The sequence below is a fragment of the Stenella coeruleoalba genome (assembly GCF_951394435.1).
Source record: "Stenella coeruleoalba genome assembly, chromosome: X".
Lineage (NCBI taxonomy): Eukaryota > Metazoa > Chordata > Mammalia > Artiodactyla > Delphinidae > Stenella > Stenella coeruleoalba.
The window spans coordinates 21,065,006-21,081,900 of record NC_137152.1 but is presented as its reverse complement, the minus strand read 5'-3'; the positions used below and the strand labels follow the sequence as shown (position 1 = coordinate 21,081,900).

Here is a 16,895-nt window from a genome sequence, read left to right as displayed (position 1 = left end):
TATATCTCACTGATTCCTTATTTACAGGATATTAGAGAATATAAAATATGCTTCATCAGAGAAGGAAATGAATGCTTATTATTGTGCCATTGACAAGCTGAGAACCTTGGGGTCAGAGCACTCAAGAACATCTACCTGTCATGTACTAATGGTAAGTGTGTGTAAAATGTAAGAGGAAGGAAGATTTTTCCTAACCCTATAGCTTTCATTATATTCACCTATCTGTCCTTTACATCTTTGATTAATTCCATTTAGGGGCACATAGATGTTTTCACAGACAGTTTATTTTGATTCACAAAATGGAAAAACAAAGGACCTTTTTTCATTTTGCTTAAGCTTTAACTTCTAATTGAAGAAACTCACCTGGAATAAGCTTTACAATAGTGAGTACATTTTGTGAGTCAACTGTCACTTAAAACATATAATTCCTGAAACAAATTGGTTTACATGGACTTTAATTTTTGTCCTACTGTTTACTTTCTCCCAATAAAATATGCACCAGATGGATGTTAAGAAAATGGATTGAGTGAGAGAATACATTTTTGCAAAGGTGATTTCTCCTCAAGTAAATTGTTCATATTACTTCGCCAAAAGTTTGTGTCTAAGGAGGAGAAAATCAACTATACAAATGACTAACTATTAAACAGAACATATAATGTTTAGGGACAATTCTCTATGGGTCACTTGCTATTCTGCATATCTTGTGAGGCACTGGCTGCCCTTTGTCTGATATTTTCAACAAAGTCTGTGTATCAAACAGCCTTGGAAGTTATAAATAATGTCTCCAGAGCAGGGGGGAGGCATGCTTTCTGCCCATTATACAAAATTCAGGTTTCCTAAGCACAGGGCTCCTTTCCTGCAATGCAACTCACTGTATGTTCTGGTGTCACCTGGACCTCTCCATGTCACTCTCTGGTTACTGGGACTTGGATAACCAGTGTAAGAAAATGCATATACTCTGGCTACTACTATTGCTTTGAGTAATAACGTTCTTTATCTCTTACCCAAGCGTCTTGTGTTTTTTGCCAGCATCCATGAAACTGTGACAGGCTAACTTGTTAGCTTGCAAGAAGAATAAAAATCTTAGCTTCTTCACAGCTCTTGACAGCAGCAAATACCTCTGTTTTCCTATTTGCAAACAAAAAACAAACAAAATTAGCCTTTAAAATAGCATTTAAGGGCTTCCCTGGTGGCGCAGTGGTTGAGAGTCCGCCTGCTGATGCAGGGGACACGGGTTCGTGCCCCGGTCCGGGAAGATCCCACATGCTGCGGAGCAGCTGGGCCCGTGAGCCATGGACGCTGAGCCTGCGCGTCCGAAGCCTGTGCTCCGCAATGGGAGAGGCCGCAACAGTGAGAGGCCCGCGACCTAAAAAAAAAAAGCATTTAAAATTTTCCTTTTGCTCTTACTTTTGTTTTAATATGTATCATAAGTCTGAATTTCTTCAAATCATTTAGCTTCAAATATATGATTAAAATGTGAGATACGTAACATGATGAAGAGTGAAACTGTAAATCAAGGAATATAGTTTTGATATCAGTTATTTATGAAAGTGACGCTACAGCCATTTTAACTTGTCTCCTTGTAGCACTGTGTTCTTTTTTTAACAGAACATCAAATTCACTAAGGTTAAGTAATGATGATAAAATTGAACTCTCTATTGTTACATATACATTATTTTTACTTGTTTATATCCATATTTTTTACTTTAAATGTTGTCAGAACTGTAAGAATAACATATATGTGTATATATTACACAGGTATACATTATTTAGATCTAAATTTATATACATTTCAGTATTATTTATATACTTACGTTATATATAAATTTATATATTTTTATTAACATACATTTGAGGAATATGTGTGAATATTTAAGCCACATCACTATAAGCTCCTTTGCTAATTACTTATCTAAGTCTGAATTTCTTCTGTATTTAAGCAGAATAAACAATTTAAAATTGTAGGCAACAAATTAATTCTACTCATAATCTGCACTGATTATCTTATATAATTATCTAAAATAGTTGTACACAATGTTTGTATGGTGTTATATGCAAGAACATGGGGGAAACAAAGGTATTTAACTACTGAAAAATTTCATGACTTCCTGTCATAGGCTTTTGTCCTATCCCCTTCCCCATGTATTTTCTCTTTTGAATTTTAAGTACTGCACAATTTCAAACATGTGCTCCTGTGGAGAAGAAGGGACATGCAGTTTTACATCCAGGTGTGATGCGACAGATAGCATCACTGAGTTCTGTATACACAGAACAGTATTACCAATTCCATGTCATAGTTATCTATACTACTATAGTGCTTGCTAGAGCAGGGAATATCTTCTCCCTGGATTTCATCAGCATCAGGATTAATTTGCTGGCCTCAGTGTTGACCAGGATACTGGTGCTGGTGGGGTTAGAGATCTGGACATCATCACAAAGCTATTTCTATCACCAAACAACAAGGACTACTCTAAAGAATAGGCACAGTTTTAGTAAATCATTTTTATGCAGTTGCACTTGACGTCATTACGGGAAACTTGGAAGCTAGAATTAGAGGACATTTTTGATCCTTTAAGAAACTTTCCTAGCTCAGCAGACTATGAATACTATTAAATCTCTTTCAGAGATAGTATCAGCATGATGGCGTACTTAGGATTGGACCCTAAAAACCCATCTAAGTCAACATGAAAAAAGAGATTTTGGACATTCACTACAGTGCTATCAGTTTGAGAATGTTTGAAGTCTGTGCTTCCTCTTCTATTATTCCTGTTTTTAGATTAGAAACTCGAGAAAGGCAATGCTAACATTTGTTCCTAATTGCTAGGCAGTATGCTAAAAAATAAAGATAAGCAGAAAATAAAAATGTTGATGGTTGTTGTATCTAAGTTATATGATGATAGAAATATTTTTTTTGTTCTTTAAAGCTAATTCTATATTGCCAAAAATCACAACTCATTCTCGAGCCTAATCCCTGGAGACAGATGTAAAAACAGAATTCATAATTGGTTAAGTCTTAAAGAATGGGGCAGAGATTAAGAATATGGTGAATATTAGCACATGAGATATTGTCCTAAGACGCTGTGTTTTTGCTGATGGGTAGAGGGTCACTGATGAGATATGGAGTTTAGGGATAACAGAAGTAGTAGAGATGGGGTAGGGATGACTGTTACATGAATTACTTGCTAAAATAAGTTAGATCTTAATAGCTGATTTGGGGTTTAAAAAAACGTAAATATCAAAATATGATCTACATGAGAATGACCATATCAAATGCCTAGGTAAAGCCCAGTGATCAATATGGTGAGCAGTCTCAAAGATAAGTAGTCTATTTTGAGCAAAATACCACCTACCTGTGAAATGAACAGTCAAAAAGCTTATCTTTCTGTAACAGGGTATAGATAATATACAAATATCTCACGCACTACATCTGACTCTCTTCTTTGGGGCTTATGCCTTGAGGCCACATAAACGTGTTTGCCATAAGTTAGTTTATTATTCTCTTTCATTTTAAGTAACTTATTGAATATTTCCTGTACTTTTATGGTAATTTTACAGTAATTTGCTTCCATTATGGTAATAATGAACGTTTATCAGCAACACTGTAAATAGTTAAACTACCTACATTTTTTTTTAACAGTCTGGCTTCAAAAATTGCTCATCTAGAACTTATCTAGCCTTAATTACAAAGCAATGTTACCTTGTTCTTTTTGTTATTGTGATATTTGGGATGGGGTTAATTATGACCAACAAATATTAGGAATCGATTCTAGATGAAGGAGTAAGATGGGCTCTGAAATGTCTAAAAGATAGAAAGATCAGTTGAAGGATGTATATACAATACCATCACAGCCATGTGAAAAGGGAAAATGCATGGAAAATTACTCAAATACTTGGTGTATACAAAGCTAAGAAGGATTAAGTAATACTTAACCTATGCTTCACCAATGCGTTAAATAAAGTGGATAATTAAACATTATCAGTAAAACTTGGGTATTCCTGTTTTCTTAAAGTTCATGTTGTTCTATTCTGAATCATATCGTATTCTTATAATTCTTATACAATATTCATAGAGGCTATTCACAAAACCTAAATGTATACAATATTCATAGAGGCTATTCACAAAACCTAAATGTACAAATGCATACACATATGTAACCCATCCCCATCAAGATATAGTGTTATTCCACCACCTCACAAAGATCAGTCATGCCTTTCCCAGCCAATTCCAATAGACCACCTCCACATCATTCCTCTTCCACAGTTCTGATTTCAACTATAGATTGGATTGGCTCATTCTAGAATTTTTAACAGCTTTATTAAGGTGTAACTGACATACAATAAACTGCATATATTGAAAGCACAAAATTTGATAAATTTTGGCATATGAATACATTCACGTAACAACCAGCACAATCAACATAATGAATATATCCATCACCCCCAAAAGGTTCCTCATGCTCCTTCGTAATTTCTTTCACATCCCTCCCAGTCCACAGGCAACCACTGAATGATACTCTTTACGTCACTATACATTCGTTTTCATTTCCTAGAATTGCATATAAATGAAATCATACAGTATGAGTTATGTTGTTATGTGTTATGTTCTTTCACTCAAAATAATTATTTAGAGAGCCATGTATGTTACAGCATGTATCAATACTTTGTTCCATTGTATGTATACACCAAAGTTTATCTATTCCTCTGTTGATGGACATTTGAGTTCTTTCCAGTTTTTCACTATTACAAATAAAGATGCTATGAACTTTCATATAAACATCTTTGCATGGATATAAGCTTTCATTTCTCTCAGGTAAATACCTGGTGGTATAATAGCTAGGTCATGTTGCAGGTATGTGGTTAACTTTTTAAGAAACTGCCAAACTGTTCTCCGAAGTGGATGTACCAACTTACATCCTCACCAGCAGTCTCTGAGAGTTCCTTCACATCCTTGGCAATACTTGGTATGAGCAGTCTTTTTACTGTGCATATTCTGATATGTGTGTAGTGGTATCTCATTGGGATTTTAATTTTTATTTCCCTAATGATTAATGATGTTGAGCATCTTTTCACGTGCTTCTCTGTCATTCTTAACTGTCTTTCAGTGAACTGTCTGTTTAAACCTTTTGACCATTTATATTGGGTTATATGTTTTCTTATTATTGAGCTTTAAAAGTTCTTTATAAATGCTGGGTAGCTTTTTACCATATAAGCCTTTTACCGTATATATGTTTTGCAAATATTTTCTCCCACTCTATTAGTTGTCTTTTCATTCTCTTAGCAGTGTCTTTTTGAAGAACAGATGTTTTTAATTCTGGTGGAATCCAATTTATCAATTTGTTCTTTTATGAATTGTCCTTTTGAAGTAGTAGCCAAAAAATCTTTGCCTAGCCCAAGAACCCAAAGGCTTTCCCCTACATTTCCTTCTAGCAGTTTTATAGTTTTGGATTTTACATTTAGATCTGTGATCCATTTTTTGATATTTTTCTTGTACAGTGAAAGTAATGGATCAAAGTGTGTGTGTATATTTCCAATTGTTCCAGTATCATTTTTTGAAACGACTATCTTTTCTTCACTGAATTGCCTTTGTACCACTGTTGACAATCAGTTGTTTATATATGTTAGAGTCTATTGCCAGTTTTTCTATTCCGTTCCATTGAGCCATTTGTCTATCTTTACAAAAATACCACATTGTCTTGATTATCATACTTTATAATGTCTTGACATGAAGTAGTGTCAGTCCTCCAAATTTCCTTTGCTTTTTCGAAGTCATTTTGGCTATTCTTGTCCATTGTATTCCCACATAAATTTTAGAGTATATCAATTTCTTTAAAAAAATATAAAGGCCTTCTGGGATTTTGATGGAGATTTTGTTGAACCTAGAGATATTTGGGGGAGAACTGACAACTAAATGGTCTCATTTTCCAATCTCTAACTCCTTTATTTCATTTATTTCCTTTTACTGGGCTGGCAGGTGTCTCTTTTACAATGTGGAATAAAAAATAGTGATAGTAGCCATTCTTATCTAATTCCCAATTTCCAGTGGTTTTCCACTAAGTATGATGTTTGCAATGGAGGGTATTTTTTTGGTAGATATCCATTATCTAGTTTGATAACATCTCTTTTTATCATGAATCAATATTGATTTGTATAAAACAATTTTCTTTATCAACTTGTATATTTGTCTCATTTAATATGTCATTGTGTTATGCCAGCCCTATACTTATTTGCCCTCAGAGCCACTCCTTACTCTTTCTTTGCTCTGCTCTGTAGTGTTTTGCAGATAACTCCTGCAGGCTGCAGCTCCTAGGTTCTCCAATATTTGGCTACTATCAAGGATCGGGCAACAAGGACACCAGCAGATTATAGTCCAGGAGGAGAGAAACAGTCAGACATTTTCTCCTTCTCCCTTTCTCTCTCTGAATCAAGTGGCTTCTCCTTCAATGGTTACATCTTCTCTATGACTCTAGCCCCCAATATGTTGGTTAACCATGGTTCTGGATCCTGCTGACCCCAACTCCCAGTCTCCAGTAACACTACCTCGTCTCTTTGTCTCTCTATCCTAAAGATGGGAGTGATTTCCTCAAGTTGCAAAGTATTGGTTTTCCTGACTCTATCCTGTTTGGCTTCTCCATTATTTGAGTAACCAATTTCTTGCATTAAATTCTACCTGAGTTATCGATTGAAAGTAACTTCTGTTTTCCTGAATAATCTCTGACAGTTGCATTTGTAATTATTTTGTTTGATTTTCTAATGTGAAACTCTCCTTTCACTCCTAGGAAAAACTCAATTCAGTCATAAGCAGTTAAATGTGTTCAAGTCTCTTATATCATATATAACCAAAACAAAACAAAGCAAAACACCCACTGGGACCCTGAAACCTCTCTAAATAATTCTCTGCTTCTCTCCTCCTCTTCACATCCTTCTCCAAAATAATTTTCTCCACTTACTAGTATTTGTGTGTGTTTGCATGTATATGTGTGTGTGTATGTATATATATGTATATAGATATTCAAAAAATTCTAAGAACATAAGGAATACAGAGACATTCAGCTTGTAAAAAATTCCAGCACTACACATAAAGCTCTATTAGCATTACTTGTGGGAAACACCCCAAGTGGTACTCAGAGGGATATTTATAGCCTTAAATAAATTTATTTAAAAAATAATGCAACTGTTATGGAAAACAGTATGGAGGTTCCTCAAAAAACTAAAAATATAACTACCATATGATCCAGCAATTCCACTTCTGGGTATTTCTTGGAAGAAAATGAAAATGCTAACTTGAAAAGATATATGCACCCCCATGTTCATAGCAGCATTATTTACAATAGCCAAGATATGGAAACAACCTAGATGTCCACCAATGGATGAATGGATAAAGAAAATATCATATATATATATATGTATGTATATATATATATATACATAATGTAATATTATTAGCCATAAAAAGAAGGAAATCTTGCCATTTGCAACAACATGGATAGACCTTGAGGGAATTATGCTAAGTGAAATAAGTCAGACAGAGAAAGGCACTTATATGTAGAATAAAAAAAAAAAATGAACTCAATGATACAGAGAAACTACTGGTGGTTGCCAAAAGCAGGGGGTGGAGAGTGGGCAAAATGGATAAAGGTAGTCAAAAGGTACAAACTTCCAGCTATAAAATAAATAAGTCCCGGGGATGTAATGTACAGTATGGCAACATGGTTAATAATACTGTATGTGTATATTTGAAAGATGCTAAGAGGGTAGATCTTAAAAGTTCTCATCACAAGAAAAATTGTAACCATGGGTGGTGATGGGTGTTAACTAGACTTATTGTGGTGATCATTTCACAATATATACAAAAGTTGAATCATTATGTTGTATACCTGAAACTATTATGATGTTATATGTCAATTATAACTCAATTTAAAAATAAAATCCATTAAAGAGAATAGAAAGCATAGAGACCATAGGAATAAGAAACTAGGGAAAAGAACAGGCTAATTTGAAAAAGAACTAAAACAATATCTGGAAATAAAAATATAGTTATTGAAATTAAAATCCCAATGGACAAAAAAAAAAATAGAAATATTTAAAACATGCAAAAAATTTCAAGAAACTAGAGGAGCACCATATTAAACCCCCCAAAATAGAATGTATGAAATAGTGTAGAAATGATTAATTAAAAGACAATGAAAAAAAAAAAAAAGGGCTTCCCTGGTGGCGCAGTGGTTGAGAGTCCGCCTGCCGATGCAGGGGACACGGGTTTGCGCCCCTGTCCGGGAGGATCCCACATGCCGCAGAGCGGCTGGGCCCGTGAGCCATGGCTGCTGAGCCTGCGCGTCCGGAGCCTGTGCTCCGCAACGGGAGAGGCCACAACTGTGAGAGGCACGCGTACCGCAAAAAAAAAAAAAAAAAAAAAGACAATGAAGCCAACTAACAAAAGCCTACTCTTTGAAAACGCTGATATAACTGACAGTTTTATAGTTATCATCAATTACAAAAGAAAGAAACAGAAGTGATATTAGTTGAATAATATTGTACAAAATATAGGTGCAGAAGGAATTTAAATATTCTAAGAGAACAGTATAAATATTACCAAATGGAGGACAAGGATAGGTTTCTACATAAATATATATTTCATCTAATAAATTCAGAAGGAATGATAGAGAAAATTAACATTGTGTAACTCTCAATTAGTTAATGGATAAATATGCTAATCTTCAAAGACTGCAAACATCAACACAAATGGAGACAGACATTAGGTTCCTAGTAATAAAAGTGCACAGTATCACCTATGGAGCAGTCTTTCCAGAAGAAGAAAAAAAACAAAGAGAAAAAAGTTAAACCTTAATCTGATCTAACTTCAACCGATTTAAAGAAATACACGGGGAGAAGGACACCAGTGTTGGCATCAGCAAAATCCAGGCCATACGAAACCGGACTGAACATAAGATGAGGGTTTTCCCCCGAACAACAGCAACAAAATGACAAGGAAAAAGAAGTAATGTATCTATTGGAGAGGGGGGAGGATAAGATCTATAAATTAATGGACATAAAAAACAATGACAATGAACAGACTTTACTTGACTCTAATTCAAGGACAAAACATTTAAAAAATATGTCAGGTAAATGTGAAAAGTAATTGGACATTTGATGATATCACAGAGTTAGTTTTTTTAAGGTAGAATATGTATAATCCTACCATATAAGGTTTATATTTCATAAAGAGTACTTACCTTTTGGAAACCAGCACTGACATATTTAAAGATGAAATGGTATTATATCTAGGATTTGTTTCTCATTATTTCAGTGGCAGAGATTGGAGTACCTATGGGTATAAATGGAACCAGACTGACTATGTATTGATAATTGTTGATTCTAATGTCAGATGTATTGGTTTTACTACACTAGTCTCTCTATGTTGTATATGTTTGAGAATTTCTCCAATGAAAAGAATATACATGTTGCCATTAAATTTGAAACCCCAATGAAAATAGACCATTATTTAGAAAAAATATTAATTACCCAATTGATCCAAAGAGAAATAGAAAACTGTAATTGAGAAATACAAACTGAAACTCTCCTCAAAGCTCCAGCCACCTTCAAATGTTTCAGGACAAGGCAGTTCTGCCATATAATAAGCAAAAAATGAACCATTATCTTATGTAAACACATCCAAAGCATACAAAAAGATGGGAAATCTTTCAACTCATTTTCCCAGGCTAGCTTTCCTTGATAAGAAAACCAGCTGAGGACACCCCGAAAACAGAATACTTGAGCCAAGCTCACCCACACACAGGCAAAGATCCTAAATAAACCCATAGAAGTTTCAATACAGCAGTGAATTAAATGTAGAAAAATGAGGCTGAATCCAAGAAATGTAAAGATGATATAACATTAGGAAAAAACTGCCTAAAATATTACCACATTAACAGATAAAATTTTAAAACGCTTTGACCATGTACTGAAATGCAGAAAAAGCTTTTGAAAAGAACTCAACACTAATGCATAGTAATACCATTTAGCAAACTGACATTAGAAGGGAATTTTCATTTCCTAAAATCTACAGCAAAAGAATTGAACTGTGAAACACAAAGTGTTAGTAGCATTCCCGTTAAGGTAAGGAAGAAGACACAGCAAGCAGAATGCTACCAACTCTACTGTTCAACACTGGACTGGAATGCATAGCCAGAGGATAAGAATACAAAAATAAATAAATTTTAGGACTATTAAAAAGAAACAAAAGTTATTCGTTGTAAATTTGATCATCATTTTAGAAAATCCAAAGGATTTTGTACAAGTATCAAATGAAAGAGCCCGTTACCAAGGCGGATATGTTGAGAAATGTAATACAGATGTACAAGAATCACTTCTATAAGATCCTCAGGAAAGCCTCTGAGCATTTGGAGCTGGTCTTTGGCCTTGACGTGAAGGAAGTGGATCCCAACAGGAATATTTATGTCCTTGTCAATAAACTGGAACTAAGCTATGATGCAAAGCCGAGTGATGACAGAGAGGTTCCCAAGACTGGTGTGCTGATGACTGTTCTGGGTGTGATCTTCACGAAGGGCAACTGCGCCACTGAGGAGCAAGTCTGGGAATTGCTGAATATAATGGGGTTGTATGCTGGGAGGAATAACTTCATCAGTGGGGAGCCCAAGAAGCTCATCGCCAAAGATTTAGTGCAGGAAAGGTACCTGGAGTACTGCCAGGTGGCCAACAGTGATCCTCCATGCTATGAGTTTCTGTGGGGCCCGAGAGCCCGCGCTGAAACCAGCAAGATGAAAGTTCTGGAGGTTCTGGCCAAGATCCATGATACGGTCCCCACTGCCTTCCCATCCTGGTATGAAGAGGCTTTGAGAGATGAGGGAGAGAGAGCCCGAGCCAGGGCTGCAGCCAGGGCTGGCACTGCTGCCCTGGCCAGCGTGCGCTCCAGGGCCATAGCCAGCAGCTTTTCCTGCCCTGAGTGAAGGCTGAGGAAGATTATTTAACATGTTCAAAGAGAACAGCTAATGTTCTCATTAGTGGAAGGTTGGGGCAGGGCTGGAGAAAACAGAGTATATAACATGTTTGTGCTCCTGTTCTATGTAGTAACTTGGATAAATTTGCCTAAATGTTGCTCCTTTTAGTAGAAAGTTTAAGTAGCTTCAGAGTCTGAGTTTATGAATGATGTAAATCAGACATTTATTGATGTTTATGAGGTTTAAGAGTTTTACTATTTTATAGAATTGGGAAATTTTCCATCTCATTTAGTTATTTGGAACAAGATAACATGTCATTGGGTTAGGCATTTCCTTGGAAATGTGAAAAGAAATCAGCAGTAAAATGGTTGGGATCAAGAAATAGAGGAAAAAGTAAAAGGCGATAAATATTTACATTCCCTTATCATGTTTAGTCTGTTCTTCTATAAAATTAAGAGATATATACTTGGATGTGCTTACTTTATTCAAGAATGTAGAATTAATTACATCATAAGAAATTAGACCTCTTGCACACTGTCTCATCTATTTCTCAAACATTCCATGAGCATCTGCTCTTTGGCAGGCTCTGGGCTACTACTGGGAATGTCAGGAAAAACAAGACCAACTGTGCCCATAGAATTTTAGAGTCTAGGAACAGCTGTAAAGTAAGGAAGATAATGAGATACACCCTAAGACCTAAGGACAGGTCAAAAGGAGGAGAGGACATAGGAGGATCCAGAAGAGAGCAGTCAAGTGTAAATGCCCTGAGGCCAGTGGGTTTGGGAAATGGCAAGTCCTTCAGTGTGAGTCAGTGCTGTGGTAAGCTGGGAGGCGGGTCAGATGAGGCTGTGGGAGTGGTGGGCAAGGGCCAGACACTCAGAAGGTGTGTCCAGAGTTGAGAGACTAAAGCCTGAAATGGAAAATTTCTAGCAGTTACGTTTGAGTCATGGATAAACCAGAGAAAGTTCTCCACCTGGGATAAGAATGGAAGGTGACCTACATCCTTTCCAGTGTCCTTTTCCCAGTGCAGTTGAGCACAGCACGTGAACTATGTGTTTTATGCTCATCATCCCCAGGGAATTTCTGAGAAATAGGGGTGATCATCTATGACATGCATGTGGTTAGAAGCCACCATGCTAGCAATCTTTGCTCTGGCCTGGGAGAGACAGAGTCCACTACATTTGAAGTTCATCTTATTTAGGTTGTCTTGTGTGTAATTTGGCAAACTCCAGGTTAGGGCTAGATTTTTTTTTTTTTAGGGCTAGATTTTTAATGGGACTGAAATAAATGAAAATAGAGGTGGTTTGAATGGAAGGACAGTTGGAAGGGATGGAAGGAGTTGGTGCTTGACACAAATTCTGGAATCCCTAAGTTCCACCTGGGGAAGATTCCCCTAGACACACAATAAATAACATAACCTCAAAAACTTATGTAGTAAGTAATTTAGTTTTACTTGCTAAGCATCATGTTAGCTAATATGTTATACCATATCATAGGGTGCCCCATATTCTCTGATATCTCTTGGATTAAAAAAATCATAGAGCAGATTTTGGTAGGGTCTGCGGTCAAAATAATAACAGTAATAACTGCAAATCATGAAAAGACTCAATACTTGCCAGACACTGTGCCTGGTGCTTTCATACATTACATACATCCCAGGAGTCCTACACAGCAGGGCTTATCAAACTCACTTCATAGAAAAGCCTCACAGAGCTTCACAATTTTCCTGACTTCACATGGCTCATGAGTGTCAGAACTGGGACTAGACCTCTGGTCTGAATTCATTTAGGGCTCTCACTGTTCCACTCCTTGAATAAAGCAGTTGCTCTGTCGCTTAATTCAGTTCTACTCTCAACACTCCACAATGTCTTTTAGGCAATGAAATGAAGGACCCTGTTGCCAATGTACTAACGCCAGGTATAATAAGTAAAAATTAAAATGAGAATTAAAAACAATTCAGGATAGGCTGTGAGCTTAGTTTACCTAGGCTCCTCCTGCCCCTACCCCCAGAGATCCTTGAGATCTGACTCTGCCCTAATCCAGCACTTCCAGAAATATATCACTCTTGGCCTGGGTCTTCCTCCTGTCACAATCTAGATCCTGACTTGCTGTCTAGTTTCCTTTCTTAAGGCTGCTATCTGCTCCCAGTGGAAAAAAAAGCCCCGAATCACCTGCCTCTCCCCTGATTTAGAGCCTCCCAATCCCCACAGATGTCCCCTGTCTGTCCCATCCTTGACTATGGAATCCCTCTGATAACAATAGCCCCGTCCATGTGGTTGTTCACTTTGGCAGTGAAGTTTAGACGTCTGCTCATCTGCTCTGGGCCCTTCCCCTACACTCAAAGTTTTTTCCAAATTGGCCTGTGAGTAGAGTCTGGTTTGGCACAGGATCTACGGGTTATTGGAAGATAACCCTGAAGTTAGGGAAGAGATTTTAGAAAGCGGATGAGGTTAGTAAGAAAGGAGAATTTAACTTGGGATTTATTTGAGACTGACCACTGAATCCATACACTGAAGAGTGAGCTTAACTAAGTGGCCAAGAACCAAAGCTTCTTTCCTAAGTGGTAGATGAGGAAGGACCAAGGAAATCGCTGTGTCACAACCATCTGCAGAGGCTGGATTCCTAAGAACTCAGGTTTTTAGGAGGATTTAGTATTTTTCTATTGCTGACAAACAAATTGCCATAAATTAAGGGACTTACAACAACACACATTTATTCTCACATTTCTGTAGATGGGATATATGGGTTGGCTATGCTGTTTTCTTTGTTCAGGGCTACACAAAGCCCAAAACAAGCTGTTGGAGACTGGGTTCTCATTGGTAGGTGCTGAGAAGAATTGCATTCCACTCTTACTCAGGTTGCTCTCAGAATCCAGTTCTATGAAGAATTCAGTTCTTTGTGGTTATAAGACTGAGGCCGTTTCCTTGCAGACTGTCAGCCGGAGATGCCATAGTTCCTCTAGGCCTTCCTTCAGTCCTTGCAAATGGGCCCCTGCTTCTGAAACAGCACATTGCATCTGTCTCTTGTGGAAACTCCTACTTTCCCCTCTGCTGCATCTCTCTTCTGCATCCAGCCAGAGAAAAGTTCTTTGCTTGTAAGGGCTCATGTTGTTTGATTGGGCCCACCCAGATAATTCAGTATAACCTCCCTATTTTAAGGTCCATTCCATAATTTTAATTACATACACTAGGTGCCTTTGGCTATGTAACATGACATATTCACAAATTTCAGAGATAAAGCTATGGGCATTATGTGGAATGACTATTGAGTCTACCACTGAGGTAGAATATGTCTCCTTGGTGGAGATGCCAGCTTTAATAAGGAAAAGAAATTGACCATCATTTTCCTGAGTCTTGTCTGTATCTGCTCCAGAGGAAAACCCTGCTTTTCCAGTGTGCCTAGAGACATCTGTACAAGTGTTCAGGCATGTTCAACAGGTGGTGAATAGCAGAGACTCACAACTATGATTTTTTCATGCAGCAGAAGGAAGAAGAAAAATCTCAGTGTATTGAGATTATAGAGGTTACTGAAAAGGTCAGTGTAGAATGGTGCTAAGAATGAAGAAGGGTGCATCCTCCCTGCTGAGATTTATGAGATCCTTTTGAAAGCTGAGGTGACCCTGTATTTGAAAAACACAGGTCACATACTGGCACTAGAAAAAGTTGTTGAATTGCAAGGAAATTTGATCTTCCCAGAAAATCCTCCAGGAATGATGAGGGCTAATGTCATAACAAATTTTAATAGTTGCTCTTTTTTGAGCAACTACTGTGTGACAGTTAATGGGAACGTCTACAAGTGCTCATTCACTTCGTGTCCTACTCTCCATCCTTGTAGTTCATATGGAGACTACACGCGCAACCACTTGTAGCTAAGAAGGGTCATGTGATTATCCATGACACTGAAATATGAGCAGAAGCATGCTTGTCACCTCCAGACCCAGGTATTTGAGAACCAGTATGTCAACTCCATGCTTCGTGTTTCATTCAGCAGCAAACGCGGAGAGCCTGTGTTGAGATGTGGAAGCTCATGATGGAAGCAGCCTAGATCCCTGAGTCACCTGACAGTGTAGACACCACCACCTCCTGCCAGCACCCATCAGATTTTATGTGCATAAGAAATAACATTTTGTTATGTTAAGCCATTCAGAAATCAGATTTCTCCCATCACATCTCATAAAAATCTTTATCTGAATAATACATACCTACTCTTTGTTATTTTTATTTAAATATCTTAACCAAAAAGGAAATAGGACATATATTCTTGTTTCCAAAACATTCTAACAATAGGAAGAAATCCCAATTCCTCTTCCTTGCCATGTTCCTCCAAAATTCATCCTTGCCCAGAGGTAACTGCATTAAAAATTCTTCTGTGTAGTATTTTAGCATTTATTCCAGGCCTAGTCTTACATACCTGTGCTAGAAATATACACTGTGAGTTTTTAAAATACATGCATAACACTATTGTTCTGGCTTTTGCCCTTGTCACTGAAGAAAATGAATGCAGGATCTTTCCGTGAGAACATATATAGATCGTGTCGCTCTTTTAACTATGCCCTAGAATTCTAAAGTGTGTATGTGTTGTAATTAATTTAACCATTCTCTTCCTGACAGACACACAAGTTGTTTCTCATTTGCTGCTATGATTAACAGAACTGACATCAACATCATCGAACATCAATTCTCGGGCAAATGTGCATGTTTTATCATAGGAAAGATGTACAAAAGTGCAATTAGATTAAAGTGGAAGGAGTGTGATGATAGTAAATTTTTATGAATATTGGTGATATTCTGTTCCAAGAATGCTATACTAAATTATCTTCTCACATATTTATGTATGTGAATAAATTAAGCTCTCATTGGTATTTTATCAAATTTTTAAATTTTGGTCAAACTTTTGATTGAAAATATATCATCTCACTGTCATTTTAATTTGTATTTCCCTATTTTCTAAATAGATTGAGCAGAAAATTAATTTAGTCCTTCACCCATATAAAGCAGAGTTTCTTCAGTGATATCTTAAGTACCACGATTGCCCTAGGTGCACGCTTTAAGAATTCTGATAAGTCAAGTAAATGTTCCCTTTACTTTGAGAAGCAAGGATCTGTCAGAATGATCAGGTGCCAGGAAATGAGCCTGGACAGGAAAACATCACTAAGTGAGGGACAACAGGAGGATGTTGGGAGGGGTGATGGGGTGATGGGGGGATGGGGGGAGTAATTTCCAGAATCCATGAGAGAGATCAAATATTGAAACAAGTCCAGAGAGCCTAGGGCAGCTGGAAGTCGGGGACCTGTATACAGACTTCAGCAAAAGATGGAAAAGGTACAAGGAGGAGAGAAGGTGGAGAATCTGGTGGAGGGTACTGGACAGCTTACATGGAAAGGCTAGGGAATCTCTGGATCATCATTACCACCCTGAAGTTGTAGAGTGGTCTGAGTGGGAAGGTCTGCTGGATCAAAGTACCAGAGGCACGCCTGAGAATGCCCCTCCCCAATGTCAGGCAGAGTATAGCTAGCTGATCTGTGTCATCCACCAAGTGACGTTATTGACGGATTCTGGGAGGGTACATCTCTTCACTACTCTGGTGGTTCCGTGCACCCTTGCCAGTGTACCAGGGCCGAGAGCTGTCTTGATGCCTGACGGAGACGACTATTTCTCCCCATGTATGTGGCCCTCCTACTGCTGAGGCTGAAGCTATGCAAGTGGATGGAATTGGTTGGTGATCCAGGTCAGGTTTTAACTGGGCAAGTATTACTAATGAGTAGAAGGGGGTGTGCAGCTGCAAGGAGGGGGAAACTGGAGGAGGAATTCCCTAAGGCTAATTACCTCAGTGACTCTGGGAATAAAGGGCTGAGTATAGACATGCCTTGAAAAACAACTCTGGTGTTATCCCCAGCTTGGACTGCCTCCATGGTTCCTGATTTCTTTGCACACCAGAGGGCAG

At 37.6% G+C, this 16,895-nt stretch overlaps 1 protein-coding gene and 1 long non-coding RNA gene across 5 annotated transcripts in view; one reads left to right on the top strand and one right to left on the bottom strand.

The window, feature by feature from the left end:
• LOC307180079 overlaps positions 1-16,895 on the bottom strand; it is a 104,582-nt gene that overhangs the window by 66,119 nt on the left and 21,568 nt on the right. For 3 of the 4 annotated variants that reach the window (XR_013825674.1, XR_013825676.1, XR_013825677.1), the window contains exons 2-3: positions 9,228-9,319; positions 1,005-1,128 (exon numbers count right to left, since the gene is read on the bottom strand). This is a non-coding gene — a long non-coding RNA (uncharacterized lncRNA). The remainder of the gene's footprint in view (positions 1-1,004; positions 1,129-9,227; positions 9,320-16,895) is intronic. The other variant, XR_013825675.1, reaches the window with a different exon arrangement.
• On the top strand, positions 9,851-10,961 carry LOC307180174 (melanoma-associated antigen B10-like; the record flags this gene model as incomplete). Its single annotated transcript, XM_079910309.1, has 2 exons — positions 9,851-9,871; positions 10,269-10,961. The coding sequence occupies 2 exons, from the start codon at positions 9,851-9,853 to the stop codon at positions 10,959-10,961; spliced, it is 714 nt and encodes a 237-aa protein (XP_079766435.1).